This window comes from Podarcis filfolensis (assembly GCF_964270895.1).
Source record: "Podarcis filfolensis genome assembly, chromosome: 1".
In the NCBI taxonomy this organism is placed as follows: domain Eukaryota; kingdom Metazoa; phylum Chordata; class Lepidosauria; order Squamata; family Lacertidae; genus Podarcis; species Podarcis filfolensis.
In genome coordinates, this window is record NC_139604.1 from 11,418,872 (window position 1) to 11,442,917 (window position 24,046).

A 24,046-nucleotide genomic window follows, 5' to 3' on the forward strand; every position below is an offset into this window, starting at 1 on the left:
CAATGCCGCCTCTGCTGAGCTCGGGGAGGAAGAAGAGCTGGAACCCCTATCTGGGGACTTCCCTGGCTTTTCTGGCCCATGTAGGACCAGTCTGGATAGTTGGCCTTGGTGAAGATTTGACGTTTTCCCCCCCCAAACAGTTTTTGATCTGGGCTTCTACTGAAATGAGGCTGCATTTTAAGTAGTATTTTACACTTGTTTTTAAGTTGTATTTTAATAAATTGTTTTTATACCTGATGTTAGCTGCCCTGAGCCCAGTCTTGGCCGGGGAGGGCGGGATGTAAATAAAATAATATGGGCTTATCCTAGCCTTTGTTTATCAGAACATCAGAGTCCTGTTGGATCAGACAAAAGGTCTATCAAGTCTAGTGCCAGATTCCTTGACTGGAGAACCAGATGCCTAAGAGAAGTCCACAAACTGACCTGAGGGCAACAGTCGTCTCCTACTGCTGTCCCTCAGCTACTAGTATTTTGAGGAAGGCTGCATCTGATCCTGTATGTATCCACAAGATCCCTGGTTTCCCTGTTTTTCACTCTGCACACATCCTTCCTCAAATCTCGGCTTTTGCTGTCTTCCATCCCTTCACCTAAAACTTCCAGTTAATTTAGATAGTTGTGTAAGTTGCCAGACTTCCCTCGTCCAATCCCTATTTGTCTCAGAGCCACCTCCCATTTGTAGCTGTCAATTGGCTCCTATTGATAGGGGAGAAATTATTTCTCAGCATTTTATGTTTCTGAAAAACACACCTCCACTGCCATTGGAATTCTCCCCAATGTGATCTCTGTGGTTTATGGGCCACATTCATACATGCAATACTTGAAAAGGGAAATCTAAGGCCACAGCCCGCCTCCCACCCGCATTCCCGGTAGCATGTAAACCATGTTAGTCCTAGTCAGTTATTTCAATAGGGGCAAGCTTTACAGAAGTAGAGGACAACCTATTTAATGAATCTCTTTCCAGCTTCCATCAATTCCAATAGCTTGGGTCCTCCATATTGCAGAGGGTGCTTTCTTCTTTCTGCTGCATCATGACATGATGATCAATCAATAGGACTATCATGAATGTACCGTCTGTGCAACACCTTCAAACAACAAAAACACAACATAATGTGTCCTTAGTCAGTTGTCTCTCAGTGTTGGATCTCCTTTTCCTTAGTACTCCATCATAGTTGACGATACACAGTCTACTCTTTCTTGTCCAGGCTGATTGCTAACACCTGATGGTTGGGGGGTTATTTTTAACATTTTCCATTGGGATATGCCTGTTCTTATTATATTTCACTCTACCAAACCTGTTGTTAACTGCCCTGAGCGTTGGGAAGAGGCAGAAGAAGAGAGGAAACAAATTAAGTAAATAAAAGGCACCAGAAGTTTAATGAATACTAAATGGAAAAGTTGCCATGATGTATCCAGGGTACCAGCGATAGGAGAGCCAAGAGCCATACGCCTAGAGGTTGATTTTTGGATATATATGATGAAGGATTTTCTTCCTAAGTGTCAATGACACAGTGCAGCTCCTGGGGCTCCTGCATGACCTCACACCTGGTGCAGTGTAACCAAAGTGAAGTCGTTTATGAGGTCATTTTGTTTTACCTTCAAACTGTTTCATAGGAGGCCTCTATATATGCTGCCTCTCAAGGATGAAATACATGCAATTTGTTTCCAGTCATATACATTGGAATCACTTCCCTTTCAGGACATAGAAGTACCACATTTGGATATCCTTCATTCAAGTTGATGTTACTGAGGTCGGGAGATGAAGGATTAGGCATTGTAAGGTCAGTAATACTTCTTATAGAATTATTTGTAACGTTCCTTGTGATAGTGCAATGAAACTGTAAGGGGTTATAGATGGGTCCCCCTGGACTTGGGTTGGTTGGGGGTTTTTATGCAGTTGTATTCTGCAATAATGGGACGCGGGTGGCGCAGTGGGTTAAACCACAGAGCTTAGGACTTGCCGATCAGAAGGTCAGCAGTTCGAATCCCTGCAACGGGGTGAGCTCCCGTTGCTCGGTCCCTGCTCCTGTCCACCTAGCAGTTCAAAAGCATGTAAAAAGTGCAAGTAGATAAATAGGTACCGCTCCGGCGGGAAGGTAAACAGCATTTCCGTGCGCTGCTCTGGTTCGCCAGAAGCGGCTTAGTTATGCTGGCCACATGACCCAGAAGCTGTACGCCGGCTCCCTCGGCCAATAAAGCGAGATGAGTGCCACAACCCCAGAGTCAGTCACAACTGGACCTAATGGTCAGGGGTCCCTTTACCTTTACCTTATTCTGCAATAATAGTGCGTTAGTGATGGGTTTATACTATCCACAGAGAATTCTGCTTTATTAGTCGTTCTGCTTCTCCAATTTTGCCACCCAGAGGGTAACCTTGCACTTTAGCATAACAAAAGAGGGGCACTTGCCCCTCCTGAAACATTTTTTTTATATATATATAAAAAGTTGCATGGTTTCAGCAGGAGGCTGTGCAACGTGCACCAACTCCAAATGTACCCATGGAATTCCTTCAGCCAATTTCATTGATTTTGGTTCACAGTGAAGATTGAAATGATTTATTTATTGCTTGGTTCTGGTTTGCAGGGAGTCGGTGAAAAACATTTCGTTGCTCTGCTCAATTCTGAGATTTTGCCATACGTTTCCCTCACTGTTCCAAACCCATCTCTGTAGCAGTAAGGACCAGAAACTGGCTTTTCCAACTAAGTTAAAGGTGAGATATATCGGGATGTTGATTTCTGCACATGGCACTATTCCCTGCTGTGGCACATTAGGAGCACAAAAGGTGAATATCCTTCGCTGTGGTTTCTTGCTGCCCGTATTGTGATTCAGTTGGATCGCATTTCTGGATGCGTGAAATCACACTTCATGTGCAATATGGCTGATGCTGACCTTTAAAGCCCTAAACGGCCTCGGCCCAGTATACCTGAAGGAGCATCTCCACCCTCATCGTTCAGCCCAGACACTGAGGTCCAGCTCTGAGGGCCTTCTGGCAGGTCCCTCCCTGCGAGAAGTGAAGCTACAGGGAACCAGGCAGAGGGCCTTCTCGGTAGTGGCGCCTGCTCTGTGGAACGCCCTCCCAGCAGATGTCAAGGAAATAAACAACTATCTGACTTTTAGAAGACATCTGAAGGCAGCCCTGTTTAGGGATGTTTTTAATGTTTGATGTTTTATCGTGTTTTTAATGTTCTGTCAGGAGCTGCCCAGAGTAGCTGGGGAAACCCAGCCAGATGTGCGGAGTATAAATAAATTATTATTATTATTATTATTATTGATCATGTTGAGCAGGATGACCATGGAATGCCACAGCGAAAGGATTATACTGGAACGGCGCAGCGAAAGATTGGCCATTCTCCAAAGGCTGAAACCCATTTCGTACCGAGAAACGGGAGTGAGGAGGTACAAGGGAGCTTGGGTACCGTGCCCTGGTTTATGTAAGAATAACATTGTGCTGTGGCCTGCTTGCATTGCAGTGTTTGTGGAAACGGTTTGTGTTCTTCCCATTGCTCTTTGGTTCAGGATTCTGCTTATACAAGCAATGCACCAGAGCTGGCACTGCATGATGGAATCATCTTGGAGGGAGGTTGCAGTTGGGTGGTTTTTTGGTTTCGGTTTTTTTGGATGATACAGAAAAAGTGAGGAAATGCCAAAAGGGACAGATTTGCTCATCCCTAACAGACTCGCAGAGGATGAGCAAATCTGTCCATTTTGGCATTTCCTCCCTAACGGACTCACAAGGGACGTGGGTGGCACTGTGGGTTAAACCACAGAGCCTAGGACTTGCCGATCAGAAGATTGGCGGTTCGAATCTCCGCGACGGGGTGAGCTCCCATTGCTCAGTCCCTGCTCCTGCCAACCAAGCAGTTCGAAAGCACATAAAAAGTGCAAGTAGATAAATAGATACCGCTCCAGCGGGAAGGTAAACGGCGTTTCCGTGCGCTGCTCTGGTTCGCCAGAAGCGGCTCAGTCATGCTGGCCACATGACCCGGAAGCTGTACGCCGGCTCCCTCGGCCAATAAAGCGAGATGAGCGCCGCAACCCCAGAGTCGGCCACGACTGGACCTAATGTTCAGGGGTCCCTTTACCTTTACCTTTAACGGACTTGCAGTGGCTCTTCGGGGTTTCAGGCAGCGGGTCCTTGGCAGCCCTACCTGGAAACACCAGGATTTGAACCCGGTTCCTTTGGCAATGTAGTCATGTACTGCTGAGCCATGGGTTCCCCTCACTGTAAGGTCCCCTCTCTCACCACAAAAAAAATCTTTGAGCTTTCTTTTCTCAGGGTTTTCAAAAGAATCCGCAGGAAGCGCAACTCTCTTGCCTCAGAAGCAAAATGGGATTCCAAAACCTGGAAGGAGACTTGCTCCCAGAAGAGTTGGGGGGCGAAAAGCAGTGGATCGGAAGACCTGATGCAGCCTTGCTGTAGTGAGTGTCTCATTGGCCAAGTGAAGTGAGGCTTTTGGTTTAACTTGCCTTGCGCATGTTCAGTGTGTATCATAGCATCGTAGAGTTGGAAGGGATCCCGAGGGTCATCTAGTCCAACCCCCTGCAATGCAAGAATGTGTGGTTGTCTCATAGGAGGTTGAACCTGCAACCTCGCCGTTATCAGCACCACGCTTGAACCAACCGAGCTGCAGTTTTGTTTGTTTGTGTGTAGCACAAATGGCCTTATTTGGATTTAATTTTGCTCCCTCAGTGGCCGAGCGAGACATGGGCATGTCACTTTAAATCGTAGCCAAGCTTAAATAAAAATGGGACCAAGTGAATTGCAGCAAGCAGATCCAGTTAGGGATCCAGTTTATTAACTACAGTGGTACCTCTGGTTGCGAACGGGATCCGTTCCGGAGGACCGTTCATAAAACATGAAAAGATCACAACCCGCAGTGGCGCGTCTGCACATGCGCGGGTTGCGATTCGCCGCTTCTTCGCATGCGCATGATGTCATTTCGCACTACTGCCCGAGCGGTGAAACCTGGAAGTAACCCTTTCTGGTACTTCCGGGTCGCTGTGGGACGTAACCTGAGAGAATGTAACATGAAGCAGACGTAGCATGAGGTATGACTGTACAGTGGTACCTCAGGTTAAGTACTTAATTCGTTCCGGATATCCATTCTTAACCTGAAGCTGTTCTTAACCTGAAGCACCACTTTAGCTAATGGGTCCTCCCGCTGCTGCCGCACGATTTCTATTCTCATCCTGAGGTAAAGTTCTTAACCCAAGGTAATATTTCTGGGTTAGCGGAGTCTGTAACCTGAAGCGTATGTAACCTGAGCGTATGTAACCCGAGGTACCACTGTATTGCAATAGGACAGAGCCCAGTTTAATGGGGTTTCAACATATTCCGAATGTCACAGAATCACAGACTTGTTGAGTTGGAAAGGAGCACTGCAATGCAGGAAACTTTCACCCAACATGCAGCTCAAACCCATGACCCATGATGAAGGGTCTCATGCTCTAGCAACTGGTTGTTCTGGCTGAACCACCAGTTTAAAAAAGTCTGTCCCGAACAAAGCTTATATAGTGGCTCAAACACAGCACACAAAGAGTCAAGCATTCTTCTCATAGCTGTCAACCGTCCCTTATTTGGCGGGAAAGCCCCTTATCCCAGTGCTGTGTCCCGCTGCTGTCCCTTATTGATGATGTCCCTTAAATTTCCCGGGTTTCAAAGGAAGCAGCTCCTCTCCCTCCCTCCCTGCCGGCCAGGGCGGAGGGAAGCTCCAACTGGGTTGCTTGGCTGCGTTGCTCACCCAATAAGGAGTCTAAGAACGACTGGGGGGTGGAGCTTGCATGCCTTGTGCCAATCAAATCAGCTGCGTTGCCTGGGGACTCGCCTTTGATCAGCGCTTCCCAGCGGAGAGGTGACAGTGGTTTCCCTTGCTGCATCCCCTTTGCCGGGTTGCTGCGCTGTGGGAACCACCGCTTGAGGCTTCATTTGGCTGCTGGCTGGGCTTTCTGCCTTTGGCTCGGAGGGGCTCAGAAGTTGAACATACCTGTGCCTGGAAAATCCCTTATCTTGGCTGCTGATTCCTTATTTTTGAGGCTGCTGGTCCCTTATTTTCAAATTTCTAAGTTGACAGCTATGATTCTTCTACATACATCAAGAAAGGCCACAGGTCATGAGAAGTAAAACACGCATGGCTCCATACTGGCAACTTCACCCGCACAATTACCTTGGGGTGCCCCTTAACTGCTCAGGACATTGGGTTCTCAGATGTCCTCCTTTATCACTGTTTCCTCAGCATCCAGGCCTTCGAAAGGGTTGTTGACATTCCTGCCCCTATCTGTTCCTTGGAAGCTCTCAAGGCGATTGCGGCGCTAACTCACGGCAGACATAGCAAAACATCTTGCCATTTGCGCCACTTTCAGGGTCAGATAGGAAAGGGAAAGCAGCGCAGGAGTCATAAAATGCAGGCCTGCAAAATCAAGCCGAATGCCAAAGGTTCGATACCATTAATATCGGAACATTAAAAGCAAAGCAAAAAAACCAAACCCCTGGTCTCTAATTCCTTGCATCAAAGTGGTAAGAATGATATTGTAAAACAGCATCTCCCTTGCAGATTGAGATTCCAGAATAAAAACTGGTATGCATAACTCCACAATGCAGTTTTGCATTCCAGACCCGAGTTTGATTCCTGTCCGGGTTTTCAGAGGGGCTATGAAAGATACAAAAATGTACCATAATGCAACATTTCCACTGAGCGCTGAGATATTACAGTGATGTTTGGTGGGTGTGCTTAGGACATAATCCTCAAATCGGCATTTGGAATCGAGTTCAACTTCCCACAACACTTGCTTTATGGGGTGAAGGAGATAAGGCCTAAAGTAAACACTGTGGGAAACGGAATGTGCAATATGGTATCTTGAATGAGTTAGCTCAAATGTTGTGCCATACTAGTCTCTATAGCTTTATTCTCTTTTTGCCAAATTATAAGAAGGCGGTTAACTTTTTTTTTTTTTGCTGCAAACATTACAGTGGCACCTGGGTTCTCAAACTTAATCCATTCCGGAAGTCCGTTCCAAAACCAAAGCGTTTCAAAACCAAGGTGCTCTTTCCCATAGAAAGTAATGCAAAACGGATTAATCCGTTCCAGTCTTTTAAAAACAACCCCTAAAACAGCAATTTAACATGAATTTTACTATCCAACGAGGCCACTGATCCATAAAATGAAAGCAATAATCAGTGTACTGTACTATAAAATAAATAAGACAGTATTGTAGATGATAAACATTAAAATTATTATTTTTTCTTATCTGCATTGATGATAGTCATTATCCATTTCTGCAGTCACACAATCAATCAATCAATCAATCAATCAATCAGAAGCTGAATTGGGTTCCACACAGTCACAAAAACAAATTAACTGAAAAAGCCTCAAAAACAAAAACACAAAATAAATATCAGAAACAAAAGTGCCAAACTTAATCCGTTCTGGAAGTCCGTTTGACTTCCGAAATGTTTGAAAACCAAGGCGCAGCTTCTGATTGGTGCTTGAAAACAATAGCCGACAGCCGCATTGGACATTCGGCTTCCGAAAAACATTTAAAAAAGGAACACTTACTTTCAGGTTTTCGGCATTTGGGAATCAAGGCATTTGAGAACCAATGCATTTGCTTTCATGGTCAAATTACAGCTGGAAAAAGTGATTGCTAGGGGGGCAGGGCTTGGAAAACAGTAAGGGGATTGGGGAAAGGGGTCAACCTCCCTTCCCTGTGCACTGTAGTCCTGATGCAGATCAGGGTGCACTTTCTGAAAAATGAAGTGGTCGAGTTCACATGTAATGCTAAACCTTAGGTGGGAGACCTTTCTGGTTCGGATTCCAAAGAACGTTTGCAAACTGGAACACTCACTTCCGGGTTTGCGGCGTTTGGGAGCCAAAACGATTGAGTCGCAAGGCGTTCGACTTCCGAGGTACGACTGTACTTTCTGGTTTTCCTTCCACAGCTCCTATCTTGAATCCTGCCCATGATTTCATTTGACTGTAGTGTTTTTTCAAATAGTCCACAAAGGGCCTCCATTCTTCTATAAAATGTTCATTATTTTGATCCCTTAATTCTGCTGTCAGCTTTGTAAACATCACATAGTCCATTACTTTTTAAAAGCCATGTGGTTGTGGTGGTGAGACTTATGCTTTAGTTCTCTATGTGGGGAAAAACCTTCCCACTGCACTTTCAGTGGTCTATCTGCCTTGAGCATGTGAGTCCACAAGGAATGCAGTCATTCTCCCGCTGTCTCCACAGCAAACCTTTAAGCTGGGTGAAATATACTCAGAGTCAAGAGTGGATTTCATGCTCTTTATTCAGCTCATAGTGGTGAGGAGGAATGAGAGTTTCCCCAAAGTATCAGCTTTATAAACATTATTTACACAATGGGCTGCACGTGATTGGCTAATTCTGGAATTCTCCTGTAGGCCAATCAGGTTGTGGATTCACTTCCATCTGGAGCTGGATTGGGTGGCTCCTGCAGACCAATCATACTGCTGCATTGTTCCAGGACCAATCAGACGGCTGCATTCTGGACCCTATTGTTCTAGGACCAATCAGACTGCTGCATTCTGGATCCTATTGTTCTAGGACCAATCAGACTGCTGCATTTTGGATCCTATTCAACTCAGTACATAACACTGGGTCTGGGGAGGGCAACCCATTTCTTACTTACTTGATTGTGCATGTTATACAAATCCAAAGCATCAAGCTCTTCCTTCCTTGATTCCTCTGGGCCTCTGTGCTAACGATGTCATCTGTCTCTAATAGGTAAAGACTTGCCTGATCAAAATCCTTTAATTGCACAACATTGTTTTGAAACTCCTCCACCGATGGAACCCAACGCTAACATCGTGATGTGCCCTGATCAGAAGCCACTTGTTCTAGGTATGTTTGTGTATTGGGTACATTTCCTCTTGAAAAGTAAGCTAATTAAAGAACCTTTTATTGAGGGTGAAAGAGGAGAGCGCAAAATATGGTCTGAAGCGCCACATCAAAAAACCCGAAGATCATGGCCACTGGTCCCATCACCTCCTGGCAAATAGAAGGGGAAGAAATGGAGGCAGTGAGAGATTTTACTTTTACTTTTACTTACTTGGGCTCCATGATCACTGCAGATGGTGACAGCAGCCACGAAATTAAAAGACGCCTGCTTCTTGGGAGAAAAGCAATGACAAACCTAGACAGCATCTTAAAAAGTAGAGACATCACCTTGCCAACAAAGGTCCGTATAGTAAAACTATGGTTTTCCCATTAGTAATGTATGGAAGTGCGAGCTGGACCATAAAGAAGGCTGATCGCCGAAGAATTGATGCTTTTGAATTCTGGTGCTGGAGGAGACTCTTGAGAGTCCCATGGACTGCAAGAAGATCAAACGCATCCATTCTGAAGGAAATCAGCCCTGAGTGCTCACTGGAAGGACAGATCCTGAAGCTGAGACTTCAATACTTTGGCCACCTCATGAGAAGAGAAGACTCCCTGGAAAAGACCCTGATGTTGGGAAAGATGGAGGGCACAAGGAGAAGGGGACGATAGAGGACGAGATGGTTGGACAGTGTTCTCGAGGCTACCAGCATGCGTTTGACCAAAGTGCGAGAGGCAGTGGAAGACGGAAGTGCCTGGTGTGCTCTGGTCCATGGGGTCACGAAGAGCCAGACACGACTAAACGACTAAACAACAACAAAGCTAGCTAGCAGCAGCAATATGGCTCCCTCTAAGCTCCATTTAGGGACGCGGGTGGCGCTGTGGTCTAAACCACTGAGCCTCTTGGGCTTGCCGATCAGAAGGTTGGTGGTTCGAATCCCCACGACAGGGTGAGCTCCCGTTGCTCGGTCCCAGCTCCTGCCAACCTAGCAGTTTGAAAGCACACCAGTGCAAGTAGATAAATAGGTACTGCTGTGGTGGGAAGGTAAATGGCGTTTCCGTGCGCTGCTCTGGTTTTGGTGTTCCGTTGCACCAGAAGCGGCTTAATCATGCTGGCCACATGACCTGGAAAAACTGTCTGTGGACAAATGCCAGCTCCCTCAGCCTGTAAAGCGAGATACGTGCCGCAACCCCAGAGTCGTCTGCGACTGGACTTAAGTGTCAGGGGTCCTTTACCATTTTAAGCTCCATTTGGAGATGGGGCACATGACCTGTTGAGAAGAGGCACAGAGGTCCATGATGGAAGGGGACTCTGCATCAGGCAGTCAGAGACATAGTCCTCTTTGTGGTAGCTGTTTAGCATTGCAGTCAAGGATGACTTCAGCTCTGAGGGCGTCCTCAGCATGGTGTTTTCTCCATGGAGGGCATCCTCCAATATTACTGATGGGCTTGTTGCCGAAATTAATATTGCTCCATTTGAAGCAACTGGAAGCATGAGAACTGACACCTTTTGGAATAAATCATTGTCCGTACCCATAAAAGTATTATTCAAACTTTTACTCTAAAATAGAACACGTCAAATGTATAACTCTTCTCTTCTAAATGTGGAACTGAAGTTGGGGAAATGGAAGGAGCTAGTCAGTTTTGGGGCCTCAGAGAGTGTAAGGCGAGTAAGTGAGCATGTTTCTCAGTTTTACCCGCTGTTGTTCCTGGATATGGCCTTTTAAGTGGTGGCACCCCAGCTATAGAATGCCCTTTCTAGAGAGCATTTCCTGGGGCCTACACTGTTGTCATTTCAGTTACTCCAGAGATTCATGTTACGGGCTGACAGTTCTTTTCTCCCCTCCCTTTCGTTTCAAAATAGTGATATTGTGAAGTAATAATAACTACCATCCCTTTATTTATCTTCCAAGAATCTAAGGTATTTTTAATTTTTTTCTTCAGAGAACCTTGCCTTTATATATAGTTGGCAGTCTGCAAACATTAAAATGACCGCATTTGTATATATATATATTTAAAACCTGATGTGTGAGATGTAAGTATATATGCACTGAAAATGCAGTTTGGGAAACTGTGTTTTATTTCAGTTAGCTGAACTTTTTTTATTGTTTTTTAAAAATTTTTATTTATAAAATTTTCAAATTTAACAGTAAATAATAAAAACAAACAAACAAACAAAAAACATTCCTTTTGAATTATACATCCAAATCTAATCTTTCCACTTTCAGACTTCCTTCAGTTTATCTGGTAATTTTCATGTTTTCACAATTATTCAATTTCTTGCGTCTATATTGTTTTGTTTTTTTAACCAAATTAATCTTAACAATTATTATAAAACAATATTTCTTTCCATTATTATCACAGAGCTTCTTGAAAACCTACAAACGTTAATTGACCTTCACATATATTCTTAATATACTCTGCAAATTGGTTCCAGTCTTCGGTAAATCTCTGGTCTCGCCGGTTCCGAATTCTCCCCCAGTTAGCTGAACATTTTAAAGTGTTTTTCTAGTTCAATGATTGTAAAGAGCAGCATGTATGTTGCTTTCACATTTACCTTGACCTATTTTGTCCAAATATTTACTTGACATTTGAGACCTTTAAATTCTTTTAACAATTTCTACCCTATTCTTTCTCTCTCTCTCTCTCTCTCTCTCTCTCTCTCTCTCTCTCTCTCTCTCTCTTTCTCACCATCCTGGGAACTTGGTTGCAGGGTGGTCTGTAAATATTGCTAATAAAATAAATGGAGGAAATATAGAACATGGGAAAGTAAGAAATTGCAAGCCAGCCTTAGGAAGCTACTTTGTCCCTCAGGCCCAGTAATGTCTACTCTGATTGATAGCATCTCTCCAGGGTCTCAGATGAAGAAGAGCCTCTCTCATCACCTGATCTCTGATCCTTTTAAATGGAAGGTGCCAGAGACTGAGCTGCACTCCTCTTGCGTGCAGAGCATGTTCTCTGACGCTGAGCTACAGACCCTTGGCCCTTAATAGAGATGCTTATTGAGGTGGGGACGCGGGTGACGCTGTGGTTAAACCACAGAGCCTAGGGCTTGCCGATAAGAAGGTCAGCGGTTCGAATCCCCGCGATGGGATGAGCTCCCATTGCTCGGTCCCTGCTCCTGCCAACCTAGCAGTTCGAAAGCACGTCAAAGTGCAAGTAGATAAATAGGTACCGCTCTGGTGGGAAGGTAAACGGCGTTTCCGTGTGCTGCTCTGGTTCACCAGAAGCGGCTTAGTCATGCTGGCCACACGACCCAGAAGCTGTACGCCGGCTCCCTTGGCCAATAAAGCCAGATGAGCGCCGCAACCCCAGAGTCGGTCACGACTGGACCTAGTGGTCAGGGGTTCCTTTACCTTTATTGAGGTGACGTTTTACTTTTGCTAGTTATAGAAGTGCAGCAGATGAAGAGCTACAGCAGTCCATCTCTCCTCGGAGCCGGGACACAACTGAGAACCAACCCAGTTTCTCTTGCTTTCCAACATGCAGGTAGGTTAGCTGAGTAGTTTTAGAGAAGAAGTGGGGGAACTTTGGTCCAGCTGGATGTTGTTGGGTGATAACTCCTCTGCCACCATCCCTGATTGTGGACCATTTGCTGGTTAAAATAATAATAATAATTATTTATACCCCACCCATCTGGCTGAGTTTCCCCAGCCACTCTGGGCAGCTTCCAATCAAGTGTTAAAAACAATACAGCATTAAATATTAAAAACTTCCCTAAACAGAGCTGCCTTCAGATGTCTTTTAAAGAGAAGATAGCTGCTTATTTCCTTCACATCTGAAGGGAGGGCATTCCACAGGGCGGGCGCCACTACCGAGAAGGCCCTCTGCCTGGTTCCCTGTAACCTCACTTCTCTCAATGAGGGAACTGCCAGAAGGCCCTCGGTGCTGGATCTCAGTGTCCAGGCTGAATGATGGGGGTGGAGACGCTCCTTCAGGTATACAGGACCGAGGCTGTTTAGGGCTTTAAAGGTCAGCACCAACACTTTGAATTTTGCTCGGAAACGTACTGGGAGCCAATGCAGATCTCTCAGGACTGGTGTTATGTGGTCCTGGCAGCCACTCCCAGTCACCAGTCTAGCTGCTGCATTCTGGATTAATTGCAGTTTCTGGGTCACCTTCAAAGGTACCCCCACGTAGAGCACATTGCAGTAGTCCAAGCGGGAGATAACTAGAGCATGCACCACTCTGGCAAGACAGTCCGCAGGCAGGTAGGGTCTCAGCCTGCGTACCAGATGGAGCTGGTAGACAGCCGCCCTGGACACAGAATTAACCTGTGCCTCCATGAACAGCTGTGAGTCCAAAATGACTCCCAGGCTGCGCACCTGGTCCTTCAGGGGCACAGTTACCCCATTCAGGACCAGGGAGTCCCCTATACCCGCCCGCCCCCTATCCCCCCAAAACAGTACTTCTGTCTTGTCAGGATTCAACCTCAATCTGTTAGCCGCCATCCATCCTCCAACCGCCTCCAGGCACTCACACAAGACCTTCACCGCCTTCACTGGTTCTGATTTAAAAGAGAGGTAGAGCTGGGTATCATCTGCATACTGATGAACACCCAGCCCAAACCCCCTGATGATCTCTCCCAGCGGCTTCATATAGATATTAAAAAGCATGGGGGAGAGGACGGAACCCTGAGGCACCCCACAAGTGAGAGCCCAGGGGTCTGAACACTCATCCCCCCCCACTTTCTGAACACGGCCCAGGAGGAAGGAGCGGAACCACTTTATAGCAGTGCCCCCAGCTCCCAGCCCCTCTAGACAGTCCAGAAGGATGTTATGGTCGATGGTGTCAAAGGCCGCTGAGAGATCCAGCAGAACTAGGAAACAGCTCTCACCTTTGTCCCTAGCCTGCCGGAGATCATCAACCAGCACGACCAAGGCAGTTTCAATCCCATGGTGAGGCCTGAATCCCGACTGGAAGGGATCCAAATGGTCCGCATCATCCAGGTTGGGGTAGATAGGAGTTGGGGCCACAAATTCCCTACCCCTGGTTTAGGGAAACAGGGAGAGCATGCATCTTCTCAATGTTCTGCCCTTAATCAAGTTCTCTAATTTGAACCACAACCTTCCCAAAAGACAAATATTGCATGCATTGGTGGATGTATATGAGAACCATCAACAGTGAATTGATTGTGTGAACGGGCTTCAACAGGCTTTAATTGGAAGTATAAATGCTCATTTATCTTCAGTTGGACGGAAGGATGAAAGAAGTCTGTGAACTTGCCAAGGAACTGATAAGGTTCATTACTGAGTCATCTTCAGTTCAACAGACCACTCTTCTTCCCAGCCTCAGAGGGAAAATGGTGAAAACAGGTTATTTATTGGGATGATGATTTTTGCAGCTGTTGTTAAAGTTGCAAAACAAAGAAGCATGGGATGGAGAGATGGAGAAATTTCTGAAACAACAATTGGATAGCGGCTCCACCCAAGGCGTGATGGAGAACAGCAACAACAAGGAAAAGAGAGACATAAAATTTTACAAGGGCAGGAAAAAACACCACAGACAGAATAATTGCCACACACAGGAAGAACAAGGATATAGAATGTGTATACGAATGGAAGTTGTTAATATTGCAGTTGTTGTATAAGGGATTCTTATTTTGACCGGAATGTAATTGAAATTAGTTAGATTTTGGAATGCAGAAATAAAGAAAATAATCAAACCATCAAATCTAGCACGTAGGGGGTTGTGCATCTAAATTATATAATTCGGTATTTGAATGATTGGTATTAGTAATTGTATTATAATTTGGCATTTTTATAATGGGGATATTATTGAATGGTAATTTAAAAAAAAAATTAGCATCTTAAGAAGCAGAGACATCACCTTGCCAACAAAGGTCCGTATAGTTAAAGCTATGGTTTTCCCAGTAGTGATGTATGGAAGTGAGAGCTAGACCATAAAGAAGGCTGATCGCCGAAGAATTGATGCTTTTGAATTCTGGTGCTGGAGGAGACTCTTGAGAGTCCCATGGACTGGAAAAAGATCAAACCTATCCATTCTGAAGGAAATCACCCTGAGTGCTCACTGGAGGGACAGATCATGAAGATGAGGCTCCAATACTTTGGCCACCTCATGAGAAGAGAAGACTCCCTGGAAAAGACCCTGATGTTGGGAAAGATGGAGGGCACAAGGAGAAGGGGATGACAGAGGATGAGATGGTTGGACAGTGTTCTCAAAGCTAGCAGCATGAGTTTGACCAAGCTGCGGGAGGCAGTGGAAGACAGGAGTGCCTGGCGTGCTCTGGTCCATGGGGTCACGAAGAGTCGGACGTGACTAAACGACTAAACAACAAATTGAAAATTAATAAAATTATTATCAGAACAGGCTTCAAATAACAAGCTTTGAACTAAGATGAAATATTTTCACTTGGAGAACAGAAATAGAGAAGTAAGGAGAATGAGTTCTAGATCTATCTACAAGAATTCTGACTCGCTCTTCACCTTAAGGTCCCAGGGTGTGTTATAGCAACATAGGATTGAATCCAGTGAAGTCATCCCAATTGTGCAAGAACTTCTGCTCATGTTACTGAACTTTCATTTCCTCTCTTCCCTCTTTGCACCCCCAAATCTGTTTTAGGTTTCACCCCAACCCTTCAGAGCAGATTCCTTTGCACAAGCAAAAGTCCTTGTTTGAACATGACATCTTTTGTGATTATTATTATTTATTGAATTTATATATATGGATACAACCCATAATATATAGTTATAGAAACAGATAAACCAATCTCAGTTAGGGATATTGGCCAAGTCAGATAAAAATGGAAATGGGAGCAGAAATTGCCAATGCTTGCTCATTGGTCCTATGTCTGGAACGGAAATAAGTCCAGTGAATATGATCCATATTTTCCGTAGTTGCTTTCAGCCCACAAATGAGACATAATTTATTACATTCTCTAATAGCTACACAGATCACATAAGTTATATTTTGTCATAGTGGGCAACAAGACAAATAATGTACTTCTTAGCAGAAGACAATTTGCAGCAGAGCAGAAACAGTGCTGCGTGTGACAACCACAGGACTGGACAAAAAGTGATGCCCTCTTAGACCCCTAGTCACAATTATAAAAACAAGCAAAACTGTTCCACCCATCTCCTTTCTACCTATAGAGGATGGGACCCTTGCTTTCCTAAGTAAACAAATCCTAAATAAATAAAGCCAAAATCTGCAGCAATGTTGATAACAGGAAGAGAGCATACATAGACTTGCTTGCTAATGTTAGCCTTTTTCAGGCGTATGCATGCTCCATTTACAATTGCTCAGAAATCATATATTTCCATGATTTCCACTTGAATTTATATCTTCTCAGGAGACCATCCAAGGCCTGTCATGAAGATGTTGGCTTTTCTGACCCTAATATTCTTGTTGGGCATCTTTTCTGGTATGTTCCTCAAAGAGCTGTGCATTTATTTGTAATGTGTATCAAATACAGACTACTAAAAACAGGGATCCATTGAGACCTTGACTTCTACTAAGTCACACTTATGTGTGCTGTATGTCTATGTGCGTGCACACACAAGAGTGAATTTGTGTGTGGTGGCCATGCAAAAATATCTGGGGTGTTCACATGTTAACATTCAATGGGTATGTAGTCTGTGTACACAAATTGTAGAGTTTTACAAATCAACAAGGATGTCCTTTTTCACACAAACACTTGTACAGTCTGTACCTGTGTTGAGCATAACGTGAACAAGTCTACTATTGCCATCTTGCCTCTGAGGCCTAGCACCAACCAACAGGCAGATTTGGATTACAGTGGTACCTCAGGTTACATACGCTTCAGGTTACATACGCTTCAGGTTACAGACTCCGCTAACCCAGAAATAGTGCTTCAGGTTAAGAACTTTGCTTCAGGATAAGAACAGAAATCGTGCTCTGGCGGCGCAGCAGCAGGAGAAGGCCCCATTAGCTAAGGTGATGCTTCAGGTTAAGAACAGTTTCAGGTTAAGAACAGACCTCCGGAACGAATTAAGTACTTAACCCGAGGTACCACTGTAATTTTTAAGCTGCCCAGTGGATAGCCATGAGATGAATCCAGATTTCCAAATGATATGGATCTTGCCAATTTTTGTTCCACTACAATAAGCATGCTTAACTGAATTCAGTGGATAAACATATTTTCAACTGTGCTACACAAGAGAAGAGACATAATACAACGTTCTGCTGATTAATCCTGATAAAAGTGTATGGGTTTTCTGATTGGTTCAAAAAGCCATTAATGTGGTTCGTGTTTCCTTCTAGGATTTCTGTACGGCTTGTGCAACCCCTCTGATACCTTCAAGCAGGTGATGAAGGTACAGCTGAGGTAAAACAACTTCCTCAATGGATGTTAGGCACACTGTCATTTTGAATTCAGCCTGAGGCAAAAACACGCAAATGCAGTTTGATTCTCTTGAATGAGCTTAGCAGAGGCAAAGATGAAAACCCATGCTCCAAAGATGGGGGCATGTGGCTCTTCAGATCTTGTTGGTCTCCAACCAGCATCAGCTGCAGCCAGAATGGTCCATGATCAGGGATGATGGGAGATGTAGGCCAGCCACATCTAAACGGCCTCGGTCCAGTATACCTGAAGGAGCGTCTCCACCCCCATTGTTCTGCCCGGACATGGAGGTCCAGCGCTGAGCGCCTACTGGTGGTTGCCTCACTGCGAGAAGCCAAGTTACAGGGAACCAGGCAGAGGGCCTTCTTGGTAGTGGCGCCCGCCCTGTGGAATGCCCTCCCACCTGATGTCAAAGAGAAAAACAACTACCTGACATTCAGAAGACATCTGAAGGCAGCCCTGTTTAGAGAAGCTTTTAATATTCTGTATTTTAATATTCTGTTGGAAGCCGCCTAGAGTGGCTGGGGAAACCCAGCCAGATGGGTGGGGTATAAATAATAATAATAATAATAATAATAATAATAATAATAGAGGGCCAGATGTTTATTGCCCTTGGATAAGGCCAGTATGGGGGACCTGTGGGCCTCCAGATTTTGCATCGTTCCTTACTATTGGCCCTACAGTCTGGGCCTGATGGAAATTTGAAGTCCAATGCTCTCTGGAGGGCCACAGGTTCCCCAACTCTGCCATAATCCATGGGTTAGTTTTGAATGGCGATATCTGTGCCTCCTAAAATGCAAGCTGATAATTGCACAGCAAGGCAGAAGGTGGTTCTTGTAAAAGGCTGGTGATATCTACACACACACACACCATAAGAAAGAAACATGATTATACTCTGATAAAGATGCGACTCAGGTCCTGGCTGGCAACTCAACAGCAAGTTTGTTAAAATATAGTAGGAAGAGAGATTGATGTGTCTGCAACCTTTGGCAGGCTGTGCACCGAAAGAATATTTTAGCACTGACCTTCCTGTCAGTATGAATGAAGAAGAAAACTGGTTTGTAGTAGGTGTTGTTTTGCAGAAAAGGCCCTCATCCCTCACTTGCAATGAAAGGTGTCAGGAGGAAATCAATAATAAAACAAGGAATTAATACGGCTCTCCGATCACTGGCACAAGGCAAATGACCATTTTAATATGTCCGATATATAGATCTGGAAATTCAGATACAAATTCCCTATGATGTATGACTCCTGGAAAAATAAGTCTAATATCTATCCCTCTCTGCTTCTAAAATTTGATAATATTCTGATTTGTTCTTTTTTTAAAAGAAGAGCAAATCCCCCCCACCCCCAGGACCCTACAGCCACACAATCCATCCTTTGACTCCATGGTGAGCTATTTTGCTTAGGCTTAAGCAATACTGTGGATATTTTGATTGTTTTGCACATTTCTGCTTAGTCGCCAGAATGAGGCCCTTCAGCAGAATCTTCAGAAACAGATCAGTACTTTCCGTCAAAACGTCATTGGTCTCCAGAGCCTCGTAGATGCCCTCGGAAGTGTCCATGGACACTGGGAGTCCCAGAAGGTGAGGATCACCTGAGCTACAATTTATTTACGCTTCTGACTTATAATAACTAATTATCAGTTATCACTGGCTAGCAGTCAATCAGGTAATGCATCCCTTTGAAAGTGAACTGACAAATCAAAGAAGTTTGCCCACGTAAGCCAAGACGGGCACAATATGTTGATTAAAATTTCTTGTAACAATTTTAGTCATGAAAAAAGACATTCAATTTGACCATCTCAGAAAAAATCTACAGAGGCAATAATATTTTGATGGTGTTTATAAAAACAATATTTACTAGAAAATCTTAAAAATCCAAATATTTCCCACACAGATCATATTGGTGAACGTAGCCTACTGAGAATCACATACAATCAGGGATAATAAAAATGAACACTTTGTGATATAATTGATATGATGGTCTTTTTGTATTTATAGGGTCAGTGTTAGCTGTCTAAGGTGGGATATGAGTTTAATAAATAAATGAATCCTTTACAGTCTTTTCACAGCGATTCCTAAGAAATCACCCAAAGAGGAGAGCCTTGTGCAAAATGCCTTCTCTCCACAGTCAGCCATAAACAGGGCTATCAATGCTGGTAGAGGTTAAGGGTGACAGTGAAGAAGAAGAAGAAGAAGAAGAAGAAGAAGATGAAAGTTAAATTTGTTGTTGTTGTTTAGTCATTTAGTCGTGTCCGACTCTTTGTGACCCCATGAACCAGAGCACGCCAGGCACTCCTGTCTTCCACTGCCTCCCGCAGCTTGGTCAAACTCATGTTGGTAGCTTCGAGAACACTGTCCAACCATCTCGTCCTCTGTCGTCCCCCTCTCCTTGTGCCCTCAGTCTTTCCCAACATCAGGGTCTTTTCCAAGGAGTCTTCTCTTCTCATGAGGTGGCCAAAATATTGGAGCCTCAGCTTCAGGATCTGTCCTTCCAGTGAGCGCTCAGGGCTGATTTCCTTAAGAATGGATAGGTTTGATCTTCTTTCAGTCCATGGGACTCTCAAGAGTCTCCTCCAGCACCCTAATTCAAAAGCATCAATTCTTCGGTGATCAGCCTTCTTTATGGTCCAGCTCTCGCTTCCATACATCACTACTGGGAAAACCATAGCTTTAACTATACGGACCTTTGTTGGCAAGGTGATGTCTTTGCTTATGAAGAAAACAACACAATACTTCTGGTATGGATGCACTCGTGTGTCCACCAAAGTCATAACATTCCTCCTCTACTTGGTGGTTCCCCTCATTTTCCTCCACTGATCCCTGACTGCTTTGTTGAAGCTTCTCCCTCACCACAACCCCCACATCCAGACATTGTATATTCCCCACTTGGCCACATCAACCGGGGAAAACGACTCAGGATGGGTGAAGAGAAATTATTTCTATAACCTGCAGTAACGGGCATGTGTTTGCATTGCGGCAGGTGGGCTCTCTCTCCTACACCTCAATTGTATATTTTTTTGTGACAGCATCTCTTCAAGCAATTGGGGGGCACTGCAGTAGAAAGCAACCAGATTGAAAAAGAAGACTTTGCCCTGAAATCTGCAGGTAAGAAGAGGGTAAAGATGGAGTGGGAGACAAACACTAGGAGGCAGCAGAGCTTCAAGGGAACAGTGAGACAGAGACGGAGTGAGCGGGGAAGAAGGGTGGTGTTGGGGTGGAAGCAGCAGCGATATAGCATGAGGGGAATAACTCCTCTCTTGAATCTGTTGATTTCTGGTGTGTGCAAATATTTATCCACTAGAATATTGGCTGCAGGCTTCTAACTTCATATTAATATGGAATACCCTCCAACATTTCTCCAAGGGAAATAGGGATGTCCTAAGGAAAAGTGATAGGGACGCGGGTGGTGCTGTGGTCTAAACCACAGAGCTTGGGCTTGCCGATCAGAAGGTCGGCAGTTCGAATCCCCGCGACGGGGTGAGCTCCTGCCAACCTAGCAGTTCGAAAGCAAGTAGAAAGTGAAAGTAGAGAAATAGGTACTGCTCTGGTGGGAAGGTAAACGGCGTTTCCGTGCACTGCTCTGGTTCGCCAGAAGCGGCTTAGTCATGCTGGCCACATGACCCGGAAGCTGTCTGCGGACAAACACTGGCTCCCTCGGCCTATAGAGCGAGATGAGCGCCACAACCCCAGAGTCGTCCGCGACTGGACCTAATGGTCAGGGGTCCCTTTACCTTTACCTTAAGGAAAAGTGGGACATTCCAGGATCAGATCAGAAACTAGGGGGCTTCCGTAAATCTGGGACTGTCCCTGGAAAATAGGGATACTTAGAGGGTCTGATATGGTATAATCGCACCATTCTACTATGTAGGCTTTACGGCAAAGGTAGGGCATTTCAGGTAGCTGTTCCCCAAATTACATGTCGGAAGGGAAAGGGGGGGGAGAGAAAGGAAGCCCAAATGGATGACATGATGGAAGGCGGGTGCGGGGGGAGGAGAATCCTTCAGGACCAGACCAATCTGTCCCTCCCCCAGGAACCAATTTGGTGGGGAGGAAAAGGAATGGGAAGAGAGAAAGATGATTGAGTTATCAGAGAGAGAGAAAGAGGGAGAAGGGATAGTAGAAAGAGGGGAGAAACAGGCAGTGCTCCCCCCGGGGGTACTCAGGGGTATGCAGTACTGTCACCCCCAAATATTGAAAGTGTGGCACTTACTGTAACAATTTTATGGTGAGTACCGGCACCTTATTTAAAAAAAGCCCTATAGGATTTGCTTGATGATCACACATCGTGGCAGCTACTGATAGACTCAACAAAGAAAAATGAGAGGGATGAACTCTGTAGAAATGTATTAAAAAAAAATGAAGAACGCGACATTCCATTGCCAAATGTTCATTCTAGGAGTCGTGGTGGAAGTAATGAAACAAATCCATATTGGAGGCTGTTTGACTTGAACTGGGAAACCCCGATAGATTTGCGGTTAGCACTTGCCAACTGTGATAATTTAATTCTGATTGGATTCTCTATGTTTCTCTTACTAATTTTTGATTTTGTGTGTGTGTGTGGGGGGGGAACCCTCCTTATTTAATGCCCTAATATCTGTAGGTGCATCGATCGTAAAATTCAGCAAAAGCTATGAAACAGGAGCGCAGGTTTGCATGTTGGGGCTGTGCTGGGATTACTCACGAGCGCCAGAAGTGATTCTTGAGGTAGGAATCTTGGAAAGCGATGTTTGGGGCCCTTCTCAATTTTTTTGACTCCTTGCCACTACCTCTCAAGCATCCAGCAGAGAAATCCACCTACCCTCCAGTCTTGATGGCATGGATTATTTGTACACCCCTATTTAGCCAAGAGCGCCCCCCCAAAGCCGGAAACACTAATACACATTAAGACAAAAGAAATATACAGTAAAAGCACAACACATGAAACTGTAACTATTCAATCACTGAACGTCACTTTCAATTCCTTAGTTGCATATGTGGACCTGAGTGAAAACTATCTACAGTATCCTCCTGCTGGCGCAGGGTGAGAACTTCAGTACATAACAGGCAGAGTGGGGCATAACAGGGTGGGACAGGCTTATTATATATGTTCTACCAACGGGGTCAGGAATGCAACAGATAACGTCCCACTAAGAGCAAGTCTAAGGAAAGGTACTCTGTACCAAAAGCAACCTCTTAACACTCTTCCAATAGTTTTGCTTCCTAGTGACAACCAGATAAAGGTGTCCAGACACGTTGACCTCTGTCTTGTGTTGGCTGCCAAAGTAGGGACAAACTCTTGTTTCCCCCAGCAGCACCAACTGTTGGGGACTTGTAAAGAGTTACTTGAGTCTTTAGTGTAATTCGCATACAAACGACAATTATTTTCTGAATTCTCCAGATTTGTGTCTGCTGTCTTCTTGATAGGCATGAGACTGTTTTGTTTTTCAGCGGGATAACACCCCTGGGAATTGCTGGGCCATGCAAGGCTCTCAAGGCTATGTCGTCATCAAATTGTCTGAAGCCGTCTGCCCGGTCGCTGTGACCCTGGATCACATTTCAAAGAAAATTTCTCACACAGAAGAAATAACCAGTGCTCCAAAGAACTTCTCTATCTACGTGAGTAATTTCCCTATGATTTTCAGGACTTTGCATTGCGAAATTTTAAAGGTGGAAGTTTTTGGTTTTTTTTAAAAGAACACTTATCAATGTTTGTATAACAACCTTTGGTTCATTTCTTTGAAGCCTCTTATCATATCTCTTCAGCTTTCCCCTTTTGTCTCTTCTCAGGGATTCAAAGATGATTTTGAGAAGGAGGAAGGGAACTTTTTAGGGTCATTTGTCTACAGAATCGATGGTTTCCCTATGCAAACTTTCAAGCTGGAGGTATTATTATTATTATTATTATTCTATTTCATTTCTATATTGCTTTATATTTTTAAGAAAAACCTCTAAGCGGTTTACAGCATATTAAAACATCAGTGAAACTATACAGAATCAAACATTTCTGAAGAAAGTCAAATTTGGAGTATACAGTCAAAGCAACATAACTAACAGAAAACCAAACTTTTATCTTAAAGATTTCAAAATAGAATATTACAAAGGAGGTCAACAGTGCCAGGTTCTGTGCCAGGTTCATGCATGCTACATGGCACCCACATTTGCGGTGCCAAGTTGGCACTCCTGCAACAAAATATACTTTACAGGAAGCAAACAGTAACCTTTTATTTATGTCCCTGTATTTTCAGAGAGAAAATTCAGGTAAATTTCAATACCTGCTCTTGAAGATTTTGAGCAACTGGGACCATCCAAACTACACCTGCATCTATGGGTTTCGTGTGTATGGAGAACGAATGGAGTGATCAGAGAAATTCAGTATAATAAATACGGTACATCATAGCATATTTTTTTTTATTTTTTTTTTATAATATTTTTATTTTTCGATATAAACACAATACAACAAACATAAACATACAAAAACAAAACCAAAACAAATAACATGTATCATTTCATATCCTAATTTCATATCCTATCTTCCCCGACTTCCTCATGCCTCCCCTTTCTGTATTCCAAATTCTTATCGATTGTTCAGCAAATCTTCCCTTATTTTAATTTAAATTTAGACTATTCTTCCTTATTCTCCTTGTCTTAACCATTACTAATAGTAACCATTTACTTTCCAGTCCAACATCATTCTAACTTTCATTAACTTTGTAATATTTCTTTAAATAGTCCTTGAATTTTTTCCATTCTTCTTGCGCTGCTTCTCTTCCCTGGTTTCGGATTCTGCTCGTCATTTCTGCCAAGCCCATCATAGCATATTTTTATTGTTATTGTGGCTAATATTGTTATTGTGGCTTTTCGTTAGGGTTTCCAACCTCAGACCCTCTTGCTCGGTGGTCTGAGA

The 24,046-nt window shown here is 44.2% G+C and overlaps 2 protein-coding genes across 4 annotated transcripts in view; both read left to right on the plus strand.

The window, feature by feature from the left end:
- Positions 1-7,387, plus strand: part of COQ10B (coenzyme Q10B) — a 376,006-nt gene extending 368,619 nt beyond the window's left edge. Inside the window, exon 5 of the transcript XR_014538769.1 lies at positions 7,313-7,387. The gene's annotated coding sequence lies outside the window, so the exon portion shown is untranslated. The remainder of the gene's footprint in view (positions 1-7,312) is intronic.
- LOC310742126 (SUN domain-containing protein 2-like) lies at positions 1,615-23,543 on the plus strand. Of its 3 annotated transcripts, none has more exons than XM_083571012.1 (14): positions 1,615-1,778; positions 2,581-2,707; positions 3,280-3,393; positions 4,274-4,416; positions 8,743-8,859; positions 12,223-12,324; positions 16,148-16,219; positions 17,080-17,143; positions 18,618-18,744; positions 20,190-20,268; positions 21,764-21,867; positions 22,591-22,758; positions 22,930-23,025; positions 23,388-23,543. In XM_083571012.1, exons 3-14 carry the CDS (start codon positions 3,284-3,286, stop codon positions 23,499-23,501), a joined length of 1,296 nt encoding a protein of 431 aa, XP_083427138.1. In that variant the 5' UTR covers positions 1,615-1,778; positions 2,581-2,707; positions 3,280-3,283; the 3' UTR covers positions 23,502-23,543. The 3 variants fall into 3 exon arrangements, with proteins under 3 accessions (XP_083427138.1, XP_083427137.1, XP_083427139.1); XM_083571011.1 differs by having other exon boundaries at positions 3,283-3,393; XM_083571013.1 differs by having other exon boundaries at positions 2,581-2,669; positions 3,283-3,393.
- The last annotated feature ends 503 nt before the right edge of the window (positions 23,544-24,046 follow it).

Coding starts and splice junctions, on each gene's coding strand:
- LOC310742126 (XM_083571012.1), top strand. CDS start 3,284: ATGACCATGGAATGCCACAGCGAAAGGATTATACTGGAACGGCGCAGC. Junction 8,860..12,222: donor TCAGAAGCCACTTGTTCTAG/GTATGTTTGTGT, acceptor TACTTTTGCTAG/TTATAGAAGTGCAGCAGATG. Junction 20,269..21,763: donor CTTTGCCCTGAAATCTGCAG/GTAAGAAGAGGG, acceptor TAATATCTGTAG/GTGCATCGATCGTAAAATTC.